Source organism: Brachypodium distachyon, chromosome 4 (assembly GCF_000005505.3).
Source record: "Brachypodium distachyon strain Bd21 chromosome 4, Brachypodium_distachyon_v3.0, whole genome shotgun sequence".
Lineage (NCBI taxonomy): Eukaryota > Viridiplantae > Streptophyta > Magnoliopsida > Poales > Poaceae > Brachypodium > Brachypodium distachyon.
Window position 1 is genome coordinate 25,957,252 of NC_016134.3, and position 17,836 is coordinate 25,975,087.

General features: G+C 42.7%; 2 protein-coding genes across 4 annotated transcripts; both read right to left on the reverse strand.

Moving 5' to 3' along the window:
- Positions 1 to 7,749: 7,749 nt before the first annotated feature.
- LOC100823401 (60S ribosomal protein L10-1) lies at positions 7,750 to 10,583 on the reverse strand. Its single transcript, XM_010239525.3, has 4 exons — positions 10,437 to 10,583; positions 8,594 to 9,095; positions 8,419 to 8,500; positions 7,750 to 8,116 (listed from the first exon to the last, which is right to left on the reverse strand). The coding sequence occupies exons 1-4, from the start codon at positions 10,444 to 10,446 to the stop codon at positions 8,057 to 8,059; spliced, it is 654 nt and encodes a 217-aa protein (XP_010237827.1). The 5' UTR covers positions 10,447 to 10,583; the 3' UTR covers positions 7,750 to 8,056.
- Positions 10,584 to 11,301: 718 nt separating this feature from the next.
- LOC100834048 (calmodulin-interacting protein 111) lies at positions 11,302 to 17,528 on the reverse strand. Of its 3 annotated transcripts, none has more exons than XM_003577647.4 (11): positions 17,156 to 17,528; positions 16,714 to 16,866; positions 15,790 to 16,622; positions 15,497 to 15,686; positions 14,709 to 14,916; positions 13,739 to 14,196; positions 12,944 to 13,370; positions 12,502 to 12,582; positions 12,192 to 12,382; positions 11,897 to 12,098; positions 11,302 to 11,810 (listed from the first exon to the last, which is right to left on the reverse strand). In XM_003577647.4, the coding sequence occupies exons 1-10, from the start codon at positions 17,447 to 17,449 to the stop codon at positions 11,925 to 11,927; spliced, it is 3,009 nt and encodes a 1,002-aa protein (XP_003577695.1). In that variant the 5' UTR covers positions 17,450 to 17,528; the 3' UTR covers positions 11,302 to 11,810; positions 11,897 to 11,924. The 3 variants fall into 3 exon arrangements, with proteins under 3 accessions (XP_003577695.1, XP_010237825.1, XP_010237826.1); XM_010239523.3 differs by having other exon boundaries at positions 11,890 to 12,098; XM_010239524.3 differs by lacking the exon at positions 17,156 to 17,528 and adding an exon at positions 16,951 to 17,123.
- Positions 17,529 to 17,836: the final 308 nt, after the last annotated feature.

Below are 17,836 nucleotides of genomic sequence, written 5' to 3' on the forward strand. Positions count from 1 at the left end.
GATATAAATAAAGGTATTGAAGTGACAATTGTAGTATTTGAAGCGGAACTTAACCACTTGGCTCAAAAATGGTGCAATGGAATCATTTTTGAGCAAATATGGCTCATCTGGCTCCAAAAATGCCACCAAGGCACCATTTTGGAGCCAAATGACTCCTGAATGCTCTAAAATGGCATGATGGCACCATCCTAAAATGGTGCCTTGGTCGCATAAATGTGCCAAATGGCACAAAAATGCCACCAAGGCACCATTTTGGCCACAAAATGAGCTATTTTGCTCCATTATGCCACCATGGCTCTATTTTGGAGCCAACATCGCTCATTTGGCTCCAAAATAGATTTTGGAGCCAAATGAGCGATGTTGGCTCCAAAATAGAGCCATGGTGGCATAATGGAGCAAAATAGCTCATTTTGTGGCCAAAATGGTGCCTTGGTGGCATTTTTGTGCCATTTGGCACATTTATGCGACCAAGGCACCATTTTAGGATGGTGCCATCATGCCATTTTAGAGCATTCAGGAGTCATTTGGCTCCAAAATGGTGCCTTGGTGGCATTTTTGGAGCCAGATGAGCCATATTTGCTCAAAAATGATTCCATTGCACCATTTTTGAGCCAAGTGGTTAAGTTCCGCTTCAAATACTACAATTGTCACTTCAATACCTTTATTTATATCTAATTATGCTATTCTAACTCCATTTCATAAGTTTCTACTGGTGCAATGGGTGGTGGATGTTGAAGGTGCCCGAGTCACCATCTTGTCGTGTATGAACACTAGCTTGTAATATGTTGCTACCATGTGATGAACACTTGTAATACTTTTGTTGTGAGATATGTGATGTTTTCGGACTTTCATGAGATGTTTATTTTCTTGTGATGTGAATGCGTTATGTGGATGCGTCTATGATTTTGTATGGATGTATTGCTGTGATGTGGATGAATATATATCTGGATATATGTGCTGTGAAAATATTTCAAATTGCCGCGATAAAAAAAAAATACCCTTTGCCGGCGGCCACAGTCCTGGCCGCCGACAAAGGCTGAGCGCGGGCATGCACCAGATCGTGCCTCGTGCCCGCCCTTTGCCGGCGGCTTTTTCCCTGGCTGCGGGCAAAGGGCGGGCACGTGGCACGCCGCGAGCCGGCCGCACGTGCCACGGCTGGGCCCACATGTCGGGCCTTTGCCGGCGGCCAGGGAAAAGCCGCGGCCGCGGCGTGCCACGTGCCCGCTCTTTGCCGGCGGCTTTTTCCCTGGTCGCCGGCAAAGGCCCGACATGTGGGACCAGCCGTTAAAAGCACTGCATGCCGTGATCTCTTTTTTTTTGCCGGATCCCGTCGGCACGGAGATCCACCGGCAAAGGATTCTTTGCCGGCAGCTTTCTCACGGGTCCGTCGGCGAAGCCTTTGCCGGCGGCCTCGGAAAAAAGCCGCCGGCAAAGGCTTTGCCGGTGGCTCCTGGCAAATCCGGTTTCTCGCGTAGTGATTTAAGCAAACATTTGCCACTAATTACTTTTTAGTATTTTTCTCCCAAACCCAATTAATGTTTTCTTACCGACAGGCCCCACCTTCGCTGGTTCGGTCCGGGACGTTCGCTGTTTAATTGGGTGGAGTCTGGACCTTTGCCCGGGGCCGTGGCCATGAAGCCAGCGATGCTCACGGACCACGGCTACCCCGTCGCCCACAAGGCGAGAGCCACCTACGACCTGGTCGAGAAGATGCAGTAACTCTCCGTGCGCGTGGTGCGCGCCCGCAGCGCGACGTCGCCGGCCGAAGCCGTCGCGAAGGTCAAGCTCGGGAACTACCGCGACTTGACCCCGGCCTCCTCTGGCGGCCACCATCACGGGGACCAGATGTTCGCCTTCTCCAAGGAGATCATCCGGTCCTCCTTCGTTGTCTCGTTGAGGTCCGACGCGGCCGGCGACGACCATGGGGGCTGCATCTTGTTCGACCTCGATCTCTGAGTTGCCCTGCCGCGCGCCGCTTGACAGCACGCTAAGGACTGGAGCTTGACAGCACGCTATGGAGGCATGGAGATCATGGCCGCCGTCTGCTGCGGCTCCCAGACCCACGAGGCCTTCGCCGAGTCCCGACATTTCAAGGCCGCCGGCGTTCAGGGCCCTCGTCCGTTGGGCTCCATCAAGTCTAGGTCTACGTCTCCCCCAAGCTCTGGGACCTTGGTGTGTCCATAGTTCAGGCATGCATAGGACTTGCTGCCCATCGACAAGAGGCCCATGGACATGAGCCAGTACCTGGAGCTCTTTCTACGTCCAGAACCGGACCGAACCAGCACCTGAGTCTGGACCGAACCGAGGCGGTTCACGTTTGAGGTCCAAGTGGCATGCCATGTCAGCTCGAAGAGTGGGGCCCGTCGGTCAGAAAACTAGGGATTTGGGGAAAACATATTAAATGAGGTAATTACTGGAAAATGGGGTAGAATTTTGAAAATTCTCTTAAATGGGGTACATGAAAAGAGGGGGTAAAAAATGGAATTTACTCCCTTTTAAAATGGCTGCACCATCAAGTAAATAACACTTAAAAGCAATGATTATTTCAGTGCATGCTTAGAGTCTGACAAGCGGGTGATTGACAAGCGAGAGCGGCAGCCAGTGGATCCCGGCTAGGTCGGCATGGCCGAGAAAACTGGTAAGGGGCGAGCGGGCGTCGCCGCCGTGGCAATAGGATTTCAATGTCGGATCGGGTCAGGTCGAGTCGAGAAGGTGATGTGGTGTGAACCGGACATGTGTTGCCAGGTGTACACTTAAATATGGGCTTCATATGTCGGATTCGCTGTCAAATGCGCTAAAATGCATGCCCGTCACCTGAGATGAATCGGAGGTTCTGTCTATAGGTCGGGTAACCACTTGGATTGGTGAATTCGAACTTGCTAGAGTAGTAATTCAGTTACTTGGATTTTGCATGCTCATCACCCTTCATCGATCGTCACAAATTTCTAGCTAGCTAGTTAATGATATCGAACTATAGTTTTGGTCAGAAACAAATTCTTGAAAAGATTCTTGTTTATGGTCAAACTATTTCTGGGAGGCACCGATAGAGATGCATCAGAATCTTGCAAGTACATGCATGAGCCTATTTTATTGAGCATGCACTATTTCCAACTGGGAACTCTAATCTTTGCTTGCTGATAACGATGATTATGCCAAATCTTTATGCTATCATGAAAGACACATCAGACTCGTTCAAGTTTCCAGATTGACATGCTTGAGTTACCTTGAGTACGTAATTTTGCATTGAACTTCATAAATATAATTCATCGATACAATAGAATCGCACATATATAATATAGAGATGGAAGTATATATCATCCAAGTAAAATTGAGTTCTTGCGCTTTATAAGCTAATTAAGCTAGATAATGATGATGAGAGGCTATTAACGAGGCGACATGCTTACAAGAACATGATGATCGATGGTCGCTTTGTTTTCCTTTCTCACCACCTTTTGTGACCCTTTTTTTCTCCTTTGTTTTGTTCCTTTATCGTCTTGCTTTCTTGCCTGCCTGCCTACTTTGTTAATGTTACAGATCCAAAGGACAAAAGCTGGACATTAGGGCATGCATTACGGTATGGAAAAAGGGTTAAAGCGGGAAATTAGAACAAAAGGTATAGCATAAAGCCTTGCTTTTCTGCATAAATCAGTTATTACTGCTTGCACATGCTCATTGCTGCTAATTAACAGTTTTATTATCAAACTAACATGCTACTTCAAACATACTATCGATTAAAACGCAAACTCATTTAAGGCACATGGATGATAATAAAACATAAAAGAGTAATTTCCGCTTTGCAACCAGATAAGTCACACTAACTTCCAAAAAACAACATCCAGTTTGAGGGAATATTTTGATGACACAGGCAAAAAGTTCAGTCAGGAAATTGTTTACCAAAAGCTAAAAAAGCACGATGTAAATGTCGACCATGGTTTTCACACAAAGCCTATCCAGCACACAGTAACAAAAAAAGCACGATGTAAATGAACTACCCAAAAAGGGTGGCTTTAAAACTCTACACTGTTAGCGCCTAGAGTCCTGCAGGCAGGCAGCAGGAAGTGTATGCCCTGCACACATGCTCATTGTAGAAGATGTGTGTTCGATCAGATCTGGGGGCTGATCCAGCCGAAGAGATAACCTAAAAGGCTAAATGGATTGAGACATGAAGGCATGGAACAGCTAGGGCGCCATTCGAACCCCACGGCACACACAAAGGAAAAGCCAAGTTTGGCATCATTACGTTGTTTAGATCCGGAAAAGACGGTGGTCGGGACGGCAGAGTGGCAGACCCCCTACACTTGGGATAAGCTAGCACAAAATTTATATGCCATGGATTAAAAAAAATGCACACTACATGTTCGAGGAATATTGTGATATCAGTCTTTGTATTTAGACTAAAATAATCTATATATGTCTATTCTTGTCCCAACGGTTTGTGCTAAATCAATAGGTGAGACACTCCAAAGATGGTGTGCTGGCTGCCACCAATTGAGATCTGTGTAGGAGTAGAGACATCTGGTGTTTTTGTTTCTCAGCGTGCTTCGAGCTAGCACACTTACAAGTACTAAAAATCAAGATTCATAGAAAAATAATCAAAATTAACTAAAAGTATCAGTACAAGATGTATTGATCATGCACACAAAAAAAATTCAAATTTGAATTATAGGTCGAGAAACAAAAATAATAAAATTCCAACAATTAATAGTACCAAATTCAAAGTGTGAATAGTAAATCTTTGATACTATCACAACTTAATCGACTTTTTTTAAGCCATGCGCGGTATCAAGACCATGAATTTCATAGCATTGTAGATGTGAGTTATATCAATGTTGTCAATTATTTTCGAAAACTTTCACGACTTTTTGCTCCGGTTCTGGAGTATAGGTACCATGGAAGCACCTTTAGAAGAGAGTTATTTTACGGTACCTCAGAATAAATATAAGCCGTCCATTTATCTCAATCCAATGAATGTCTTTAGTCGGTACTCCATCACAACCAGTAAGGAGTACCATCTCTAAAAACAATGGAGTACCATCAGTTGAGGGGTAAAATGGTAATCAAGCTAATAATTACCTTCTCCATGATTAAAAATTAGGCAGTTTATATTCCCCATGAAGAGACGGTGATTGCGGCGGCTTGGCCTGTCGACGGCCGGCGAGCCATCACACGGCCCGCCCTAGTAGCAGAGCAGGCAATAGGGTTCCTGATGCTGTAATGACTTGTGGCCGGCTGGATCACAGAGATACCTATAGCCGGAAGATAAATAGTTCATCACTTTGACCACGACGAAGATTTGGGATGGTGTATGCAATCACCCGTATACTGCATGTAGTATTTTTCCTTTTTAAAGAATCATGAGATCTGCCGAGTAAGATAGTCCCTTCATGTCTGCATCATCAGTAATTATCGGATTGAGCCCTAGTTTGAAACCTAAACATGCATGCCACGGTAGCTTTCAAACGGGGAGGAGGAGGCGGTGGCGGCGGCCTGCAGATGTGCTCAATCTAGACTTAGGGGAAGAGGGTCACGTCATCTTTATCCTAGCATGGAGAAATGTCTAATATACCCTTTTAAATCAAGGGTTAGATTTGATTGGTACTCCAGTCCCTTGTTATGGAGTACCGGGGTACCGTAAAAATTCTCTTAGACGAGCAATTATAGATTTTTTATGCACACTCAAGAAGACAAGTTAAGCCATAAATTTTTCAAAAATAATTGGTTACATATCTGTATCAGTTGTTATCGTGTAATCGGCCATTTCATGAAGCGAAACAATTGGAACTGAACAAAACTGGTAGATTTCATTTATAACATATACCTCTATACTTTGGAGACGATCAGAATAATGTACTCCCTCGTTTCATAATTCTTGTCGAAATATTACATGTATCTAGACACGTTTTAGAAATAGATACATCCATTTTTGGACAAATTTGAGACAAGAATTATGGAACCTTCTTGGCTTCCTTACCACACATAAACCACTATACCTATTTCAAGGCAGGGACACACGGCGTTCCAGTGCCCACAATCCAGCTGAGTCCACCACCAACACCATCATCATCATCACATCTTCACAAACCTTCCCTTCCAGGCTCCAGCTGCCGGAAATCAAAAGAAGAACCGGCTGGGGAGAATAGCCTTTTGCCCCGTGCGGCCGTGCCCCGTGCACGCGTCTTTCCCCCCAATCTCGTTTGGTTCGCTCCTCTCAATCAAACAAATTGGCGGTCGTTCACCTCACCTCAGCTCCTCCTGATCATGGCCACCTTGACCGCCATGGGGTCCTTTCCAGTTTCGTGGCAGCCTTACTTCTTCTTTAGCTGCAGGAGAGGAAAGGCCCACAGTACACTCTATATATCAGATTCAGACCAGATCTGTGTTTCTGATGAGAATGAGATTATACATACATACATATATCCTTCCGGGCACACATAAAGGATGCAATGATTATGCGAGAAATTAGCGGCCAAGAGATTCTTTCTGAGTTTCACTGCTGAAAAACCTAAAAAAAAAAGGAATAATTGATGGTCTGCCACAGCAGTAGCTAGCGCGCTCATGCAGAGTCAAATTAACCAGGGACTGGCAATTTTTCAGAGTATGTGAGTAGTTGTTTCTACCAGGCTATCATCAGTAACACTCAGCATATATGATCGTAGTGGGGCAACATTCGGAACTTTGCATGGAATTCTGAACCTATAGGCGAGCATGCAATGCGATTTGAGTCGTGCCTCCAATGAAAACGCCTATAGCTATATGGACCAACCTCACACATCAATTATTGTAAAACCACATACTTTCTTGTATACAAATCTATACCACATACTTCATACGGAGTACTATAATTTTGAGGGACAGGGCGAAAACTCTTTTGGTGTTCTTCTACAGTAATACAAATTAATGGTGTACATTTTGGTGTCTTTTTTTACAGCACGTCGCTTACTGATGTTGCAACAATGTCAGGCTGCCGCACTTAATTTGAATGGCATATAGATGGAAGCAAAAAAGTAAGGAGTTTTAACCGAAACCAAAAGTAAGTTAACAAAATTATTCAGCTTTCGGTTGTTAGTTCGGTTATACTTGTGAAAACCGAAATTTTATTTTGGCGACGTGAGTTCCTTTTTTTGTTTGGAAACTGGGTGACTTCAATTTCTACTCGTTTTTTCTTTTTGAGAGGAACTTCAATTTCTACTCGTCTTAACTGCAAAAAAGAAAAGGCCAAATGAAGCCACTACAAGAAATAGATAAGGTGCATTCCCCTAACGAGCCCAAAGCCCATCTTTCAATTCAGACCCACAATCGAATACGTTGCCCTCTATCACCCCGTCCCGACCCCTCTCTCTTTCCACCGAAAACCCAAGTCTTGGCGGGCAAATCAAATGATCTGTCTTCAAGACAAGAAAATAAGAATAATATGCTAGGAAATTCAAAGTTAGATACCCTATTTGAGGGGAATTTTCAAGAAAGTTCAGAATTTTTCTAATTGCCTTGTATATCTAATACTCACTCCGTTCCTAAATTCTTACTTGAACTAAAATCACGATAACAATGTAGGAACTGAAGAGTATACTACTCAATAGCCAAGGTTTCAATGGCTAAACAAGCATGCTGTGTAAAAACATGATTATTTGATTGGAACATCCAGTTGTTTCTGTATTTTTTTTTTCTACACCTGTTTAAAATCGCTACTGATGCAAACATCTATATTTTGCATCTACATTTTGCATATGAACAAAATAAACAACACAGATGTAATCATGAAGCGTAGTGACCTTATCAATATAATTGTCCAACGAAATTTATTAAAGCCACAACGACGGACGGAATTTCAGGACAACTGATCCACAAATCCCATCAAGTCGATAAAGATGTGCGGAAAGGTCGAAACAGGGTAACAGTAGATATGCAAGTCTCTACCATAAAAAACAGCCTATAGAAGGAGCTACGACACAGCGGCACGGCACCTAATTGGCATGATGTTTAGACTAGGTAACACAAACTCGAGAGTTCCATTTAGCGAAGGAAATGGTCTGTCCAGTGGCTTCAGCTATCTCAACTCTCAAGCCAGGACTGCCTGCCCAGGTGCACGGTTAGCAATGGGGCCGTGGACACCGAGAAGCTGCACACGAGCCAAGTATCAGAATGAGTAATACTAGCTGTGGCAAATAAATCAAATAACAAAAGTACAAAAAATTCAACCAACAAGCACATCGAATGGAAATATACAAACAAGAATACAAGTAGACTACTCAAGTTCAGAATATATGTCTAAAACTGAAACAGAGAACTAAATGTAACATGCAACAAGAGTGTAAAATGATGTTAAACCATCAACAGATCCTTCCACTTTTAAAGATTTTTAAATCTCCGTCCAGTAGAATAGAACTGGAGTAACCATGGAAATGGAACAAATTTTATCACCTTAGCATTGACACCATCAGGCACGATCCTTCCCTCACTCTTGTACTTGATATAATCAGCCTTGTTGAACTTGGTGAAGCCCCTGAAAAAACCAAGCGTATCCCAGCGCATCAGCATTCAGCAATACGACATAAAACAGTAAGTTGAAAAGGCATAGAACTAATTACAAACATACCACTTCCTGCTCTTGATGATCTTTTGACGGCCAGGGAACTTGAACTTGGCACGGCGGAGGGCTTCTTCAGCGTGAGTAGCATTGCTCTCCTTGCAGCGCACAGAGAGGAGGACCTGGCCAATGTCCACACGAGCACAGGTACCCAGAGGCTTGCCAAAAGCACCCCTCATTCCAGTCTGGAGCCTATCAGCCCCGGCACATGAAAGCATCTTGTTGATACGAAGGACATGGTAAGGGTGGACCCTAACCCTCAGGTGGAAAGCGTCCTTCCCAGCATTCTTGGTCATGTACTTGTTGCAAGCAATGCGAGCAGCCTCAAGCGCCTCGCTGGAGACGTTCTCCTTCTCCCAGCTCACCAGGTGGACACAGGCAGGAAACTCATCCACTCCCTTCTTCTTCATCCCAACATCATAGATTCTGATCTTCGGGTCAGGTACACCACGGCAGTACCTAGACTTGGGGTACGGCTTGTTCTTGATCTGGCGGTAGCACCTAGCAGGTCCTGGTCAGAGAAAAAACACAGAATTCGTATTGTAACAAACAGAATGTCACAAAATTCTCAGCATTTCATCAACAAAGTCATTCACGTAGATAAAGCTAAAGCTGAAACAACTCATCAGATCGATTAGTAAGATAGAACAGCTAGAATACAGTACAAGTTGCATACATCAGACAAATGATCTATAATTAAAATTTCCCAGAAAAGGATGGCGAATCGAACCACCTTTAATACAGATTATACAGTAAACAAGTTTTTTTTACCAGTTATACAGTTAACAAGGTAGCAAATGGCATAGCATATATGGACAACAGAACAGGTAGAAATCAAGTTCATAATCACCCAAATTCAAATCATATACTATCCTATCCAAATGACAAGTCAAAACGATAACCATGGAATAATGTCACAATGACAGTAGTACAACACAGTCAGAGAACCGGTCCGTAGGCCATACAAATGTGATGGTAGTAGGCCTCCAGTTACTCTTTTTAAGAATTTACAGAATAATTATGGCATACATCACTCATACCTAATGATTGCATACATAATCTAACTGCAGCAAAAGGACCAAAAAATTCATCACTGAACAGATTTGCATAAATATGTAGAGAATATAATACATAATACAATAATACAAAGGCAATAACATTAATCTGAGAATAAACAGTGTATATACAGCATGCAGGACAGACATTGCCACAAATCGACAATCAGAACATAAAGCATTAACCAGAAATGAACGGTAGCAGAAAATTTTATTGAAACCATGCCAAAAAGGACAAAATTTCCTTTATAAATCGTATGACATAACGGAAATTTCTAAAACTTTGACGTCACAATAAACTAACAAGATGATGATGGCACCAAACTGTCTAACAACAGCATGATAAAAACACAACAATCATACATCTAAGTAGCACACGAATAAACCAACCAACTACTGTACAATCCAGCGTGATGAGAATTCAGAACCCCACAATCATACATACGTAACGTGCAGAAAACGCAAAAAAATACTGTATAATCCTTAGGGATCCTAGTATCACGTTACCAGAACAGAAGTCTAACGTTGTAACCATGGGATCCATCTAATTTTACCCTAATCACAGGCGCACAGAGATCGATGCCAAGCACGGGAAACGGGAAACAACCGTACCGCACCGGTAGCCAAAAGCCAAACCCTAACACTAGATCACAAAAAACCCATCAGGATGCGCGCCGACATGGCACGCGCAACGCGATCAAGCAAACCGAAGGGACGGAGCCAAAACCCTACCGCACAACCGAACCCACACATCGCATGGATCAGAGAGAGAGATGAGAGTATTTGGGCGAGCTTACGTCTCCCCATGGCGGCGGCGGCGTCGAGGCGGCGGGCGAAAGGATCGGAGATGGATGAAGGCGACGGCGGCGGCGGCGAGAGGAAACAACTGACGGGTAGGGTTGGAAGGAGGGGCTTAATATATGCGCGGCGGAGGAGTGGCGGCTGCGTTACGTCCGTGGTGGGTGGACTTGGGGCCCCGCGCTCGTTTGACTGGGCCGGGTTATGTGTAAACAAAGACCAACAGCCCAGTTCACGGCGGCGAAGCTCCACGAGACCAGGACAAAAGCTGCCATTCCGCTCACAAAAAAAAGGACAAAAGGGGCCAACAGAAGTAACATGACACGTGTCGTCTTCAAATGGGTTCAAGTTGTGAGTATGGAGAATTTTACCCATATAAAATAGAAAATTTAAAGTTTGGAAGGCCCAAGATTGGGCAACAAGGCGGTGGCACTAGGCAGCAGCTTTCTGTGTGTGCCAAAATATTTGTCTTACAAATTTAATATCAGACTCAAAAATTAGATTTTATTCAAAATGTTCCAAAATTCCTGAAACTTCGGTCATTTTGACACGGACCAAAAGTAAAACAATTGCATATTTAAAATCTTATACAGTAAGTACTCCAAGTTCTCGTGAAACTCGCTTCAAGCACAGACAAGTTACATCATTTTCTAGTTTCTACTCCTGTAGGGTTATCGACTGTCAGCAAAGTTGCAGAAGAATTTCTGCTACGTCATGATAAATTGGTCGACTCCAAGCAGCTTTACTGATTGGCACCACGGAGACAACAAAAGAATTTCACAAGTCCACAGAAATCTCCTACTCCCTCTCCCTCCGTCTTGAAATCCATGCCAGTTAATTCCCGACGGGGGGAGTATATGAAGCAGTATAAACACGCACAAATTTGAATGAAGTGTCCCGCATTTAACGATCTTTACAACAAAAACAAGCAGAAGAATTGTTCAATCTCCAGGCACCAAAATAGCAGAGGAATGAACATTCCACGGATAAATAATGCATTCTATCAACTAGCAAAAATGGCTGAATAGCCAATTTCTATTATCTTTTCCTTGCTTTTGAGGACTACACAACATCAGTACAGTAAACCTCTAGATGCAACTATCGGACTTGGACTACTAGTCTCCAAAAAACTCAAGCTGCAGAAAGTGCTGACAAGATCACACCGCTGAACATGGACAAACTTTGTCACAAGTGTCCATGTAAGAAACATTAACCCCATGAAGATAAAACGACTGCAGACAAAAGTAACAACGCCCATTCCTGTGCATTTGCCGGCTCCATCCCATAACCAGTACCATAGCAGCATGACTGCTGCCAGACATGATGATTGCAGTATTTGCTGATTGCTTCTAGGATTGGTGCCTTAGTGGAACCTATAACAAAGTGAAGAACCCATGTTAGCGATGCATGAGACGAGATTGAGGTGGTGATGGTGAGATAGGATTGGCTTACAGGGAACCTTTTAACAGATAAAAAGATCTTATGGGCTATGAAATGGCAGGTCCTGTATGTTCTCCCAGCATTGTTGCTTTCGCTGTGTCATCAACCAATCGGCGAAATTGCGCCGCGAGTTCTTGGTAAAACTTCATATCTGAAGGTTTTACCCGGTCGATTGCCGACTTGAAGTGTATAGATGATACTTCCAGAATGTCAAAGTTCTCCTGATAAAAATGTAAATAGTTTATCAGCAAGCTTCTAGTGAAAGGACAGAGAGCCCTTATGTACCCACAATGGGGAAAGGGCAGGTAGCATACATCAAGCGCAGCAACAGCAGCTTCCCTGCAGACAAGCTTTATGTCTGCACCAGTGTAGCCTTCCGTAAGCCTAGCAAGTTCATTTAAGCTGACGTCATGACTGCATGGAATACTGCGTGTATGAATCCGGAAAATATCTTCACGATCAACTTCATCTGGTGGTTGCACGTCAAGCAGTCTATCGAAACGACCTAGTGCATGAATCATTCATAAAGTTATACTAACAATATAGAAAGCAATTATATGTGTAGCCAAGCAATGTGCATGGTCCATAAATGCATGCATAGTATGTGTAATTAAGATAGATGACCTGGCCTCAGAAGTGCAATGTCAATTTTGTCAGGGCGATTTGTAGCTGCAATAACAGAAACACCAACATTCTGGCCCAAACCTGTCGCAACCATAGTAACTATGTATGAGCAAGACCTAATCGTCAACAGATACAGGAGGTCACCAGCAGTTTCCAACTAAGAATGAAAAGACAACCAAATGGCAGAAGACCAACCACTGGTAAGGAACCAGGGCCTCAATTTAGAGCAACTATGGTTACAGCCATAACATTTGGTTTTTACTTTTTTTTCTTCTCAAAAACACATCCAAATGTGTATCATTTGGTATTAGAAGGAGATCAGCAAGAGGGTTTTACTCTTATCAAGAATGAACAACATATATGGAATCAAGCGGTAGAAACAAAAGAAGCTTCTGATGCTGCTAGCTGTCACCTAACCAATCACAGACAAAAAACATCTTACCGTCCATTTCCACCAGCAACTGAGCGAGTACCCTATCAGCAACAGAGATGCCACTATTTCCATGGCTACGAGTTACCGCAAGCCCATCTATTTCATCAAAAAATAATATTGCCGGTGCATTATATTTCGCCTTCTCAAATAGTGATCTTACTGCTTTTTCAGAGTCACCGACCCATTTGCTAAAAAGTTCAGGACCCTTAACTGCAAGGAAATTCATTTTTGCTTCAGAGGCTACAGCTCGAGCCATCAATGTCTTGCTGCAACCTGGTGGTCCAATCATTAGCAATCCTCTAGGAGGACGGATCCCTATGCGTTCAAACGCTTCTGGGCATTTCTGTGGCAATTGGATGGCTTCAATTAACTGCTGCTTGATTCTGGCTTGGCCACCAACATCTTCCCATCGTACTTTTGGAAGCTCTAGCATTACCTGTAAAGGAAATGATAAAACCATTAATATTGTGCTATCTTCTACAGACCACACATGTATTTACTGATGTTAGTGTTTATTTTTCATAAGACAATTAGACATGAGGAAGCATATCATTAAACCAAATCAAGAGCACGTTACATTAAATTGAGTTGTTATGGCAAAACTTTATATCACTTGTCACAAAATGTGCAAGTTTAATCTAGTGTTCACTGGTCATCAGTTGGAGTTCAGGAACAAAAAGATGACACAAACTCAAAAAAAGGAAACAAGAGGGAAATATCATAACATAAACAACATCAAGTAATGAGAAAAGAAATCAGGGAAAGAAACACTAAATGAACAAATCAGGTGGATAAAAATGATACCTCACGCATTGCACTTGGTCTAACTTTAATTTTGGCCTTTTCGAAGTCCTCTTTAGTCACTAACAATAGCAATTCATCTTCCTTATCATCAGGCTCGCTACTTTCAGTGCTATTGCCCTTACTGATAGGCGGAAAATCCTTCGTTGACATGGTTAACTTTGAGAGAGATGATGATAATGAGCTAACTTCACACCCCAAAACTCCATCTATCCCTCGACCATTAGACTTTTCTGTACTGGTGGCATGATCACTAAGTAGTTGAGTTGAACTTTCTTTTACACTGACATAACGGCGAAGAGCACTCAATGCAGCCTCATTGCAGAGTGCCGCCAGATCAGCACCCACAAATCCATGAGTGGCAAAAGCAAGGGACTCAACTTCTTCACTTGTGAGAGAATGGTGAACTCCAGTTAGAAGGTGATGAAGTATGTCCAACCTCTGTCCTGGAGATGGTACTCCTGCAAGTGACCCATTTTGTAGACAAAAAAAACACCAATTGGTCAACTTTGATAGAATCAACATTTCAATATTATAATTATCTGCAATGATGGTCAGACTGCATATGCTGCAATCTATAAGTGCATGTCGAACCACTGCTGCTGAAGTCATACAAAATAACTGCTGAAGTCATACAAAATAACAGTCTATGGGGGATGATATCTCTAAGAACCATGAAGTACTTCAGAAAGAACTTCAAAAGCAAAATAATTGATTGCCTATTCTCAGGGAAAAGAAGATAGTCAATTGCCAACCATTTGTTTTGGGTCACCCTAAATGGATGAAATTATTGCTGACATGGATCCTTGATGTATTTGGCACATCTATTACCATTTGGTTTTAGTTGGAAAATGTATACTTGTGCTTGGGGATGGTTGCAAATAATAACTTACAAGAGTCAGATGTATGGTATAGTAGATTACATCCATATATATTAAGCTGAAAGTACATGAAGAAAACCAGAGCTTTCTACCTATTTCAATGTCTTGATCAAATCTTCCTGGACGTCGTAATGCACGATCAATACTGTCGGGTCGATTTGTAGCAGCAATCAGGATAACACGGTCATTAGGGCCTATCTCATCCATAAGTTTTAACAGAGTGGCAACCATTCTTAGAGATAACTCCTCGCCCCCATCCTTCCTGGCTGGAGCAATTGCATCCAATTCATCAATAAATATCTAATATGAATGAAGATACATATCATCAATGAACAATATATTTACAATAATAATATGATGTGCTAAACATTGATAATTAGCTTAGTTAGGTGACTTGATAAACTTACATGTGCCCTGAGTTAGATGCAACCACTTAGAGATGATGAATGAAGACACCTCAATTACAAACAAAAAAATATATGTACCTTGAAACAGTTTTTGCTTTCTTCTTTAGTTGCAGCATGTGTGTTAAATCGATTTTAAATTAGTAGCTTCAGTACAAATATAAAGAATACAGTGTAAAGGATGAGATGTGCCTCAAGATGACAATCAAATGTATATAGGCGTATTGAGTGTGTCAAAACTTTATTTTCATGTTGAATGATAAGGGGTAACATCCAGCAATAGGAATCATTTTAAACACAGGTCCATAAAGTTGTCAAAAAAATGTTCCTTGTAGTCTTTTTTATGCCTCACCATATCGGGAGAGAAATATGTTTAAAATTATGATATTAGCCTTGTAAAAAGGTATATCCAATAGTCTTTTAAGTGTAGTTGACATGACAACAAAAGGTATCAGTGCATTGGAAGAAAATCTAACCACAGCAGGTGCCGCTTGCTTAGCTGAACTGAAAATATCATACAATGCCTGTTCACTTTCACCGTGATACTGAGTAATGATCTCTGGTCCATTGATTGTAAAAAGGTTGGCCCCTGCATTATAGGCACATGAAGAAGCAAGAGAGGTTTTCCCCGTTCCAGGTGGACCATAAAGAAGAACACCTTTGTACCTGAAATCAATCAACATCATATTACTAATTGAAATAACAGAGACTCAATAATAAATGTGTACAAGATCTGGGGGAGGGGGGGGGGGGGATATCAACCGTATACCTTGGGAAATCATCCAAACAATGCCTTGGCAAACCAATTTGATCTGCCAATGAAAATGAAATCATTTCTTTTAGTTTTTTCAACTCCTTAGATAACCCGCCAAGCCTTGGATCATGATGTGAATCTTCATTTTCTATATCAGCATGTGGGGAATATTTTGATGTGAACCCTATCTTATCTGATCCAAGCTCCTCTGAACAGGACAAACCAGAAAGGTGCACTTTTGTGGTTCTGTCAACGAGGAATGAAGCAAGGGATTCTCCCAATTTAGGAGAGAACTCCACACTAGACAATGAATTCTTTTCCAGATGCACTGCATCCAGGGCAGAACCATCTATTTCTGCGTGTGAAACTACAAACATAGATAATTTCCCACACATTGAGAGAGGAACATAGTTTCCTTTCAACAAGTGCCTACCATGGAGCCACCGTGTTGCACAAGTCTGCAGCAAATCATTAATTTTCTCATCTGCTAATGCTGATTTTGCAGTGGCTTGGTCCAACAATAATGAAGAACCACTGTTAGAGGCAGAATCAAGGGATTCATTCCTACGTGGAGTTGAAGGAATCTTCTTAGGTGACTCCATAACCATCAAACTTTTTACAGCATGACTATCCGACTCTGACTTATCATTGCCAGATGATCCAACTTTTGGGGAAATTAGTCTAAGGTAAAGATCGCAACATCTTATCTGCCACAAAATCTCACCACCATCAATTTGTTTTTGGGCTTGAGATGTATATATGGGGCTAATAAACAAAGAACGACCGACTGAAGGGTATCCCAGCATACAGGAAATATCCCAAGAGAGCTTGATACCATTCTTTTGAACCTGATAAGATGGCCACTTAATCAGAAACTTTTACAGGTTGGCATTCTCAGCATTTAGGAGCCAAGAAAAAGAATGATAAAAGAGCCCATACCTCACGTGAAGGAAAAATAGTGGCAATCACAAAATTCATCCCAGCTTCATTAGACATGAGATCATTTTCCACATCAAGACCAAAGAATCTATTGCATTCCTCAAATAAACTATCAAGTGGGAAGCCATTCCGACTGTCAGAAATGAGTGATACCTAAGAAGAAGGAACAGAGCTCAGCTGACTTATCCAAAAAAACATATAGATCACACTAGTAGACTAGCAAATTCAATTTCTCACTTTTATCCTTTCAGTAAGTGTATATTCAATCGACGAGATGGCATTGCATCAGAGCAAATAGAACATCAAAAGGCCACAATGAGAAATGTCTACACAACCAAAGGTAATTAATAGAAAGAATTGAAGCTAAATATGGAAGAAAGGTATAGTATTAAGTTCAATTCAAGTTCGGGACAAAAGTAATCCTAAAATTTGAGGAGCATACAGAGACGAGACACCCAGGGCGCAGCCCGGCGCCGACCATGGCGGGCTCAGAGAGCCAGAGCCTCCCCTCGGGACCGCGGCTCCCGCCCCTGGGGACCACATCGGCGATGGGGCCGGCAAAACTGCCGGCGCCTCCGCCGGGCACGAGCGCCGGGTACCGAGCCGCCGCCGCGGCAGCGATGGATGGGAAGTCGAAGGCGTAGCCGCCGGTACCGTCGCGGGCGTGAGAGGGAGGGGTGCGAGGTGACGGCTGCGGAGACGCCGCCGGCTTCTTCTTTTTGCCCTTGGAGGACATGGCGGGTGGCGGCGGTTTCCGGCGAGGGGTTAGCTAGGGTTTAAGAATCGGCAGTCCCGGTGTTACTCGAGTGACTAGAGTCGTTACAAATCCTAGTGGCAGTTTTGGGCAATTTATTCAGAAAAAAACAGAAAGTGATTCGAATTTGTCTAATTAACTCTTTTTACGTGTATCTAGACTATTTTAGTATATAGGTGTGTTCATGTTTAAACAAATTTGAGTCATTTAATATGGGACGAAGAGAGTAGAATTCTTGAAAAATCTCTACATAAAACATAAGAAAAGAGCAACTTTTGTTCAAATTTTCAGAATCTGTAAAAATATCGGAAAATCTATTTGCACGCCGTCCGGCAATTCTCCTTACGCGCAGACGTGTTCCCCGTCGTC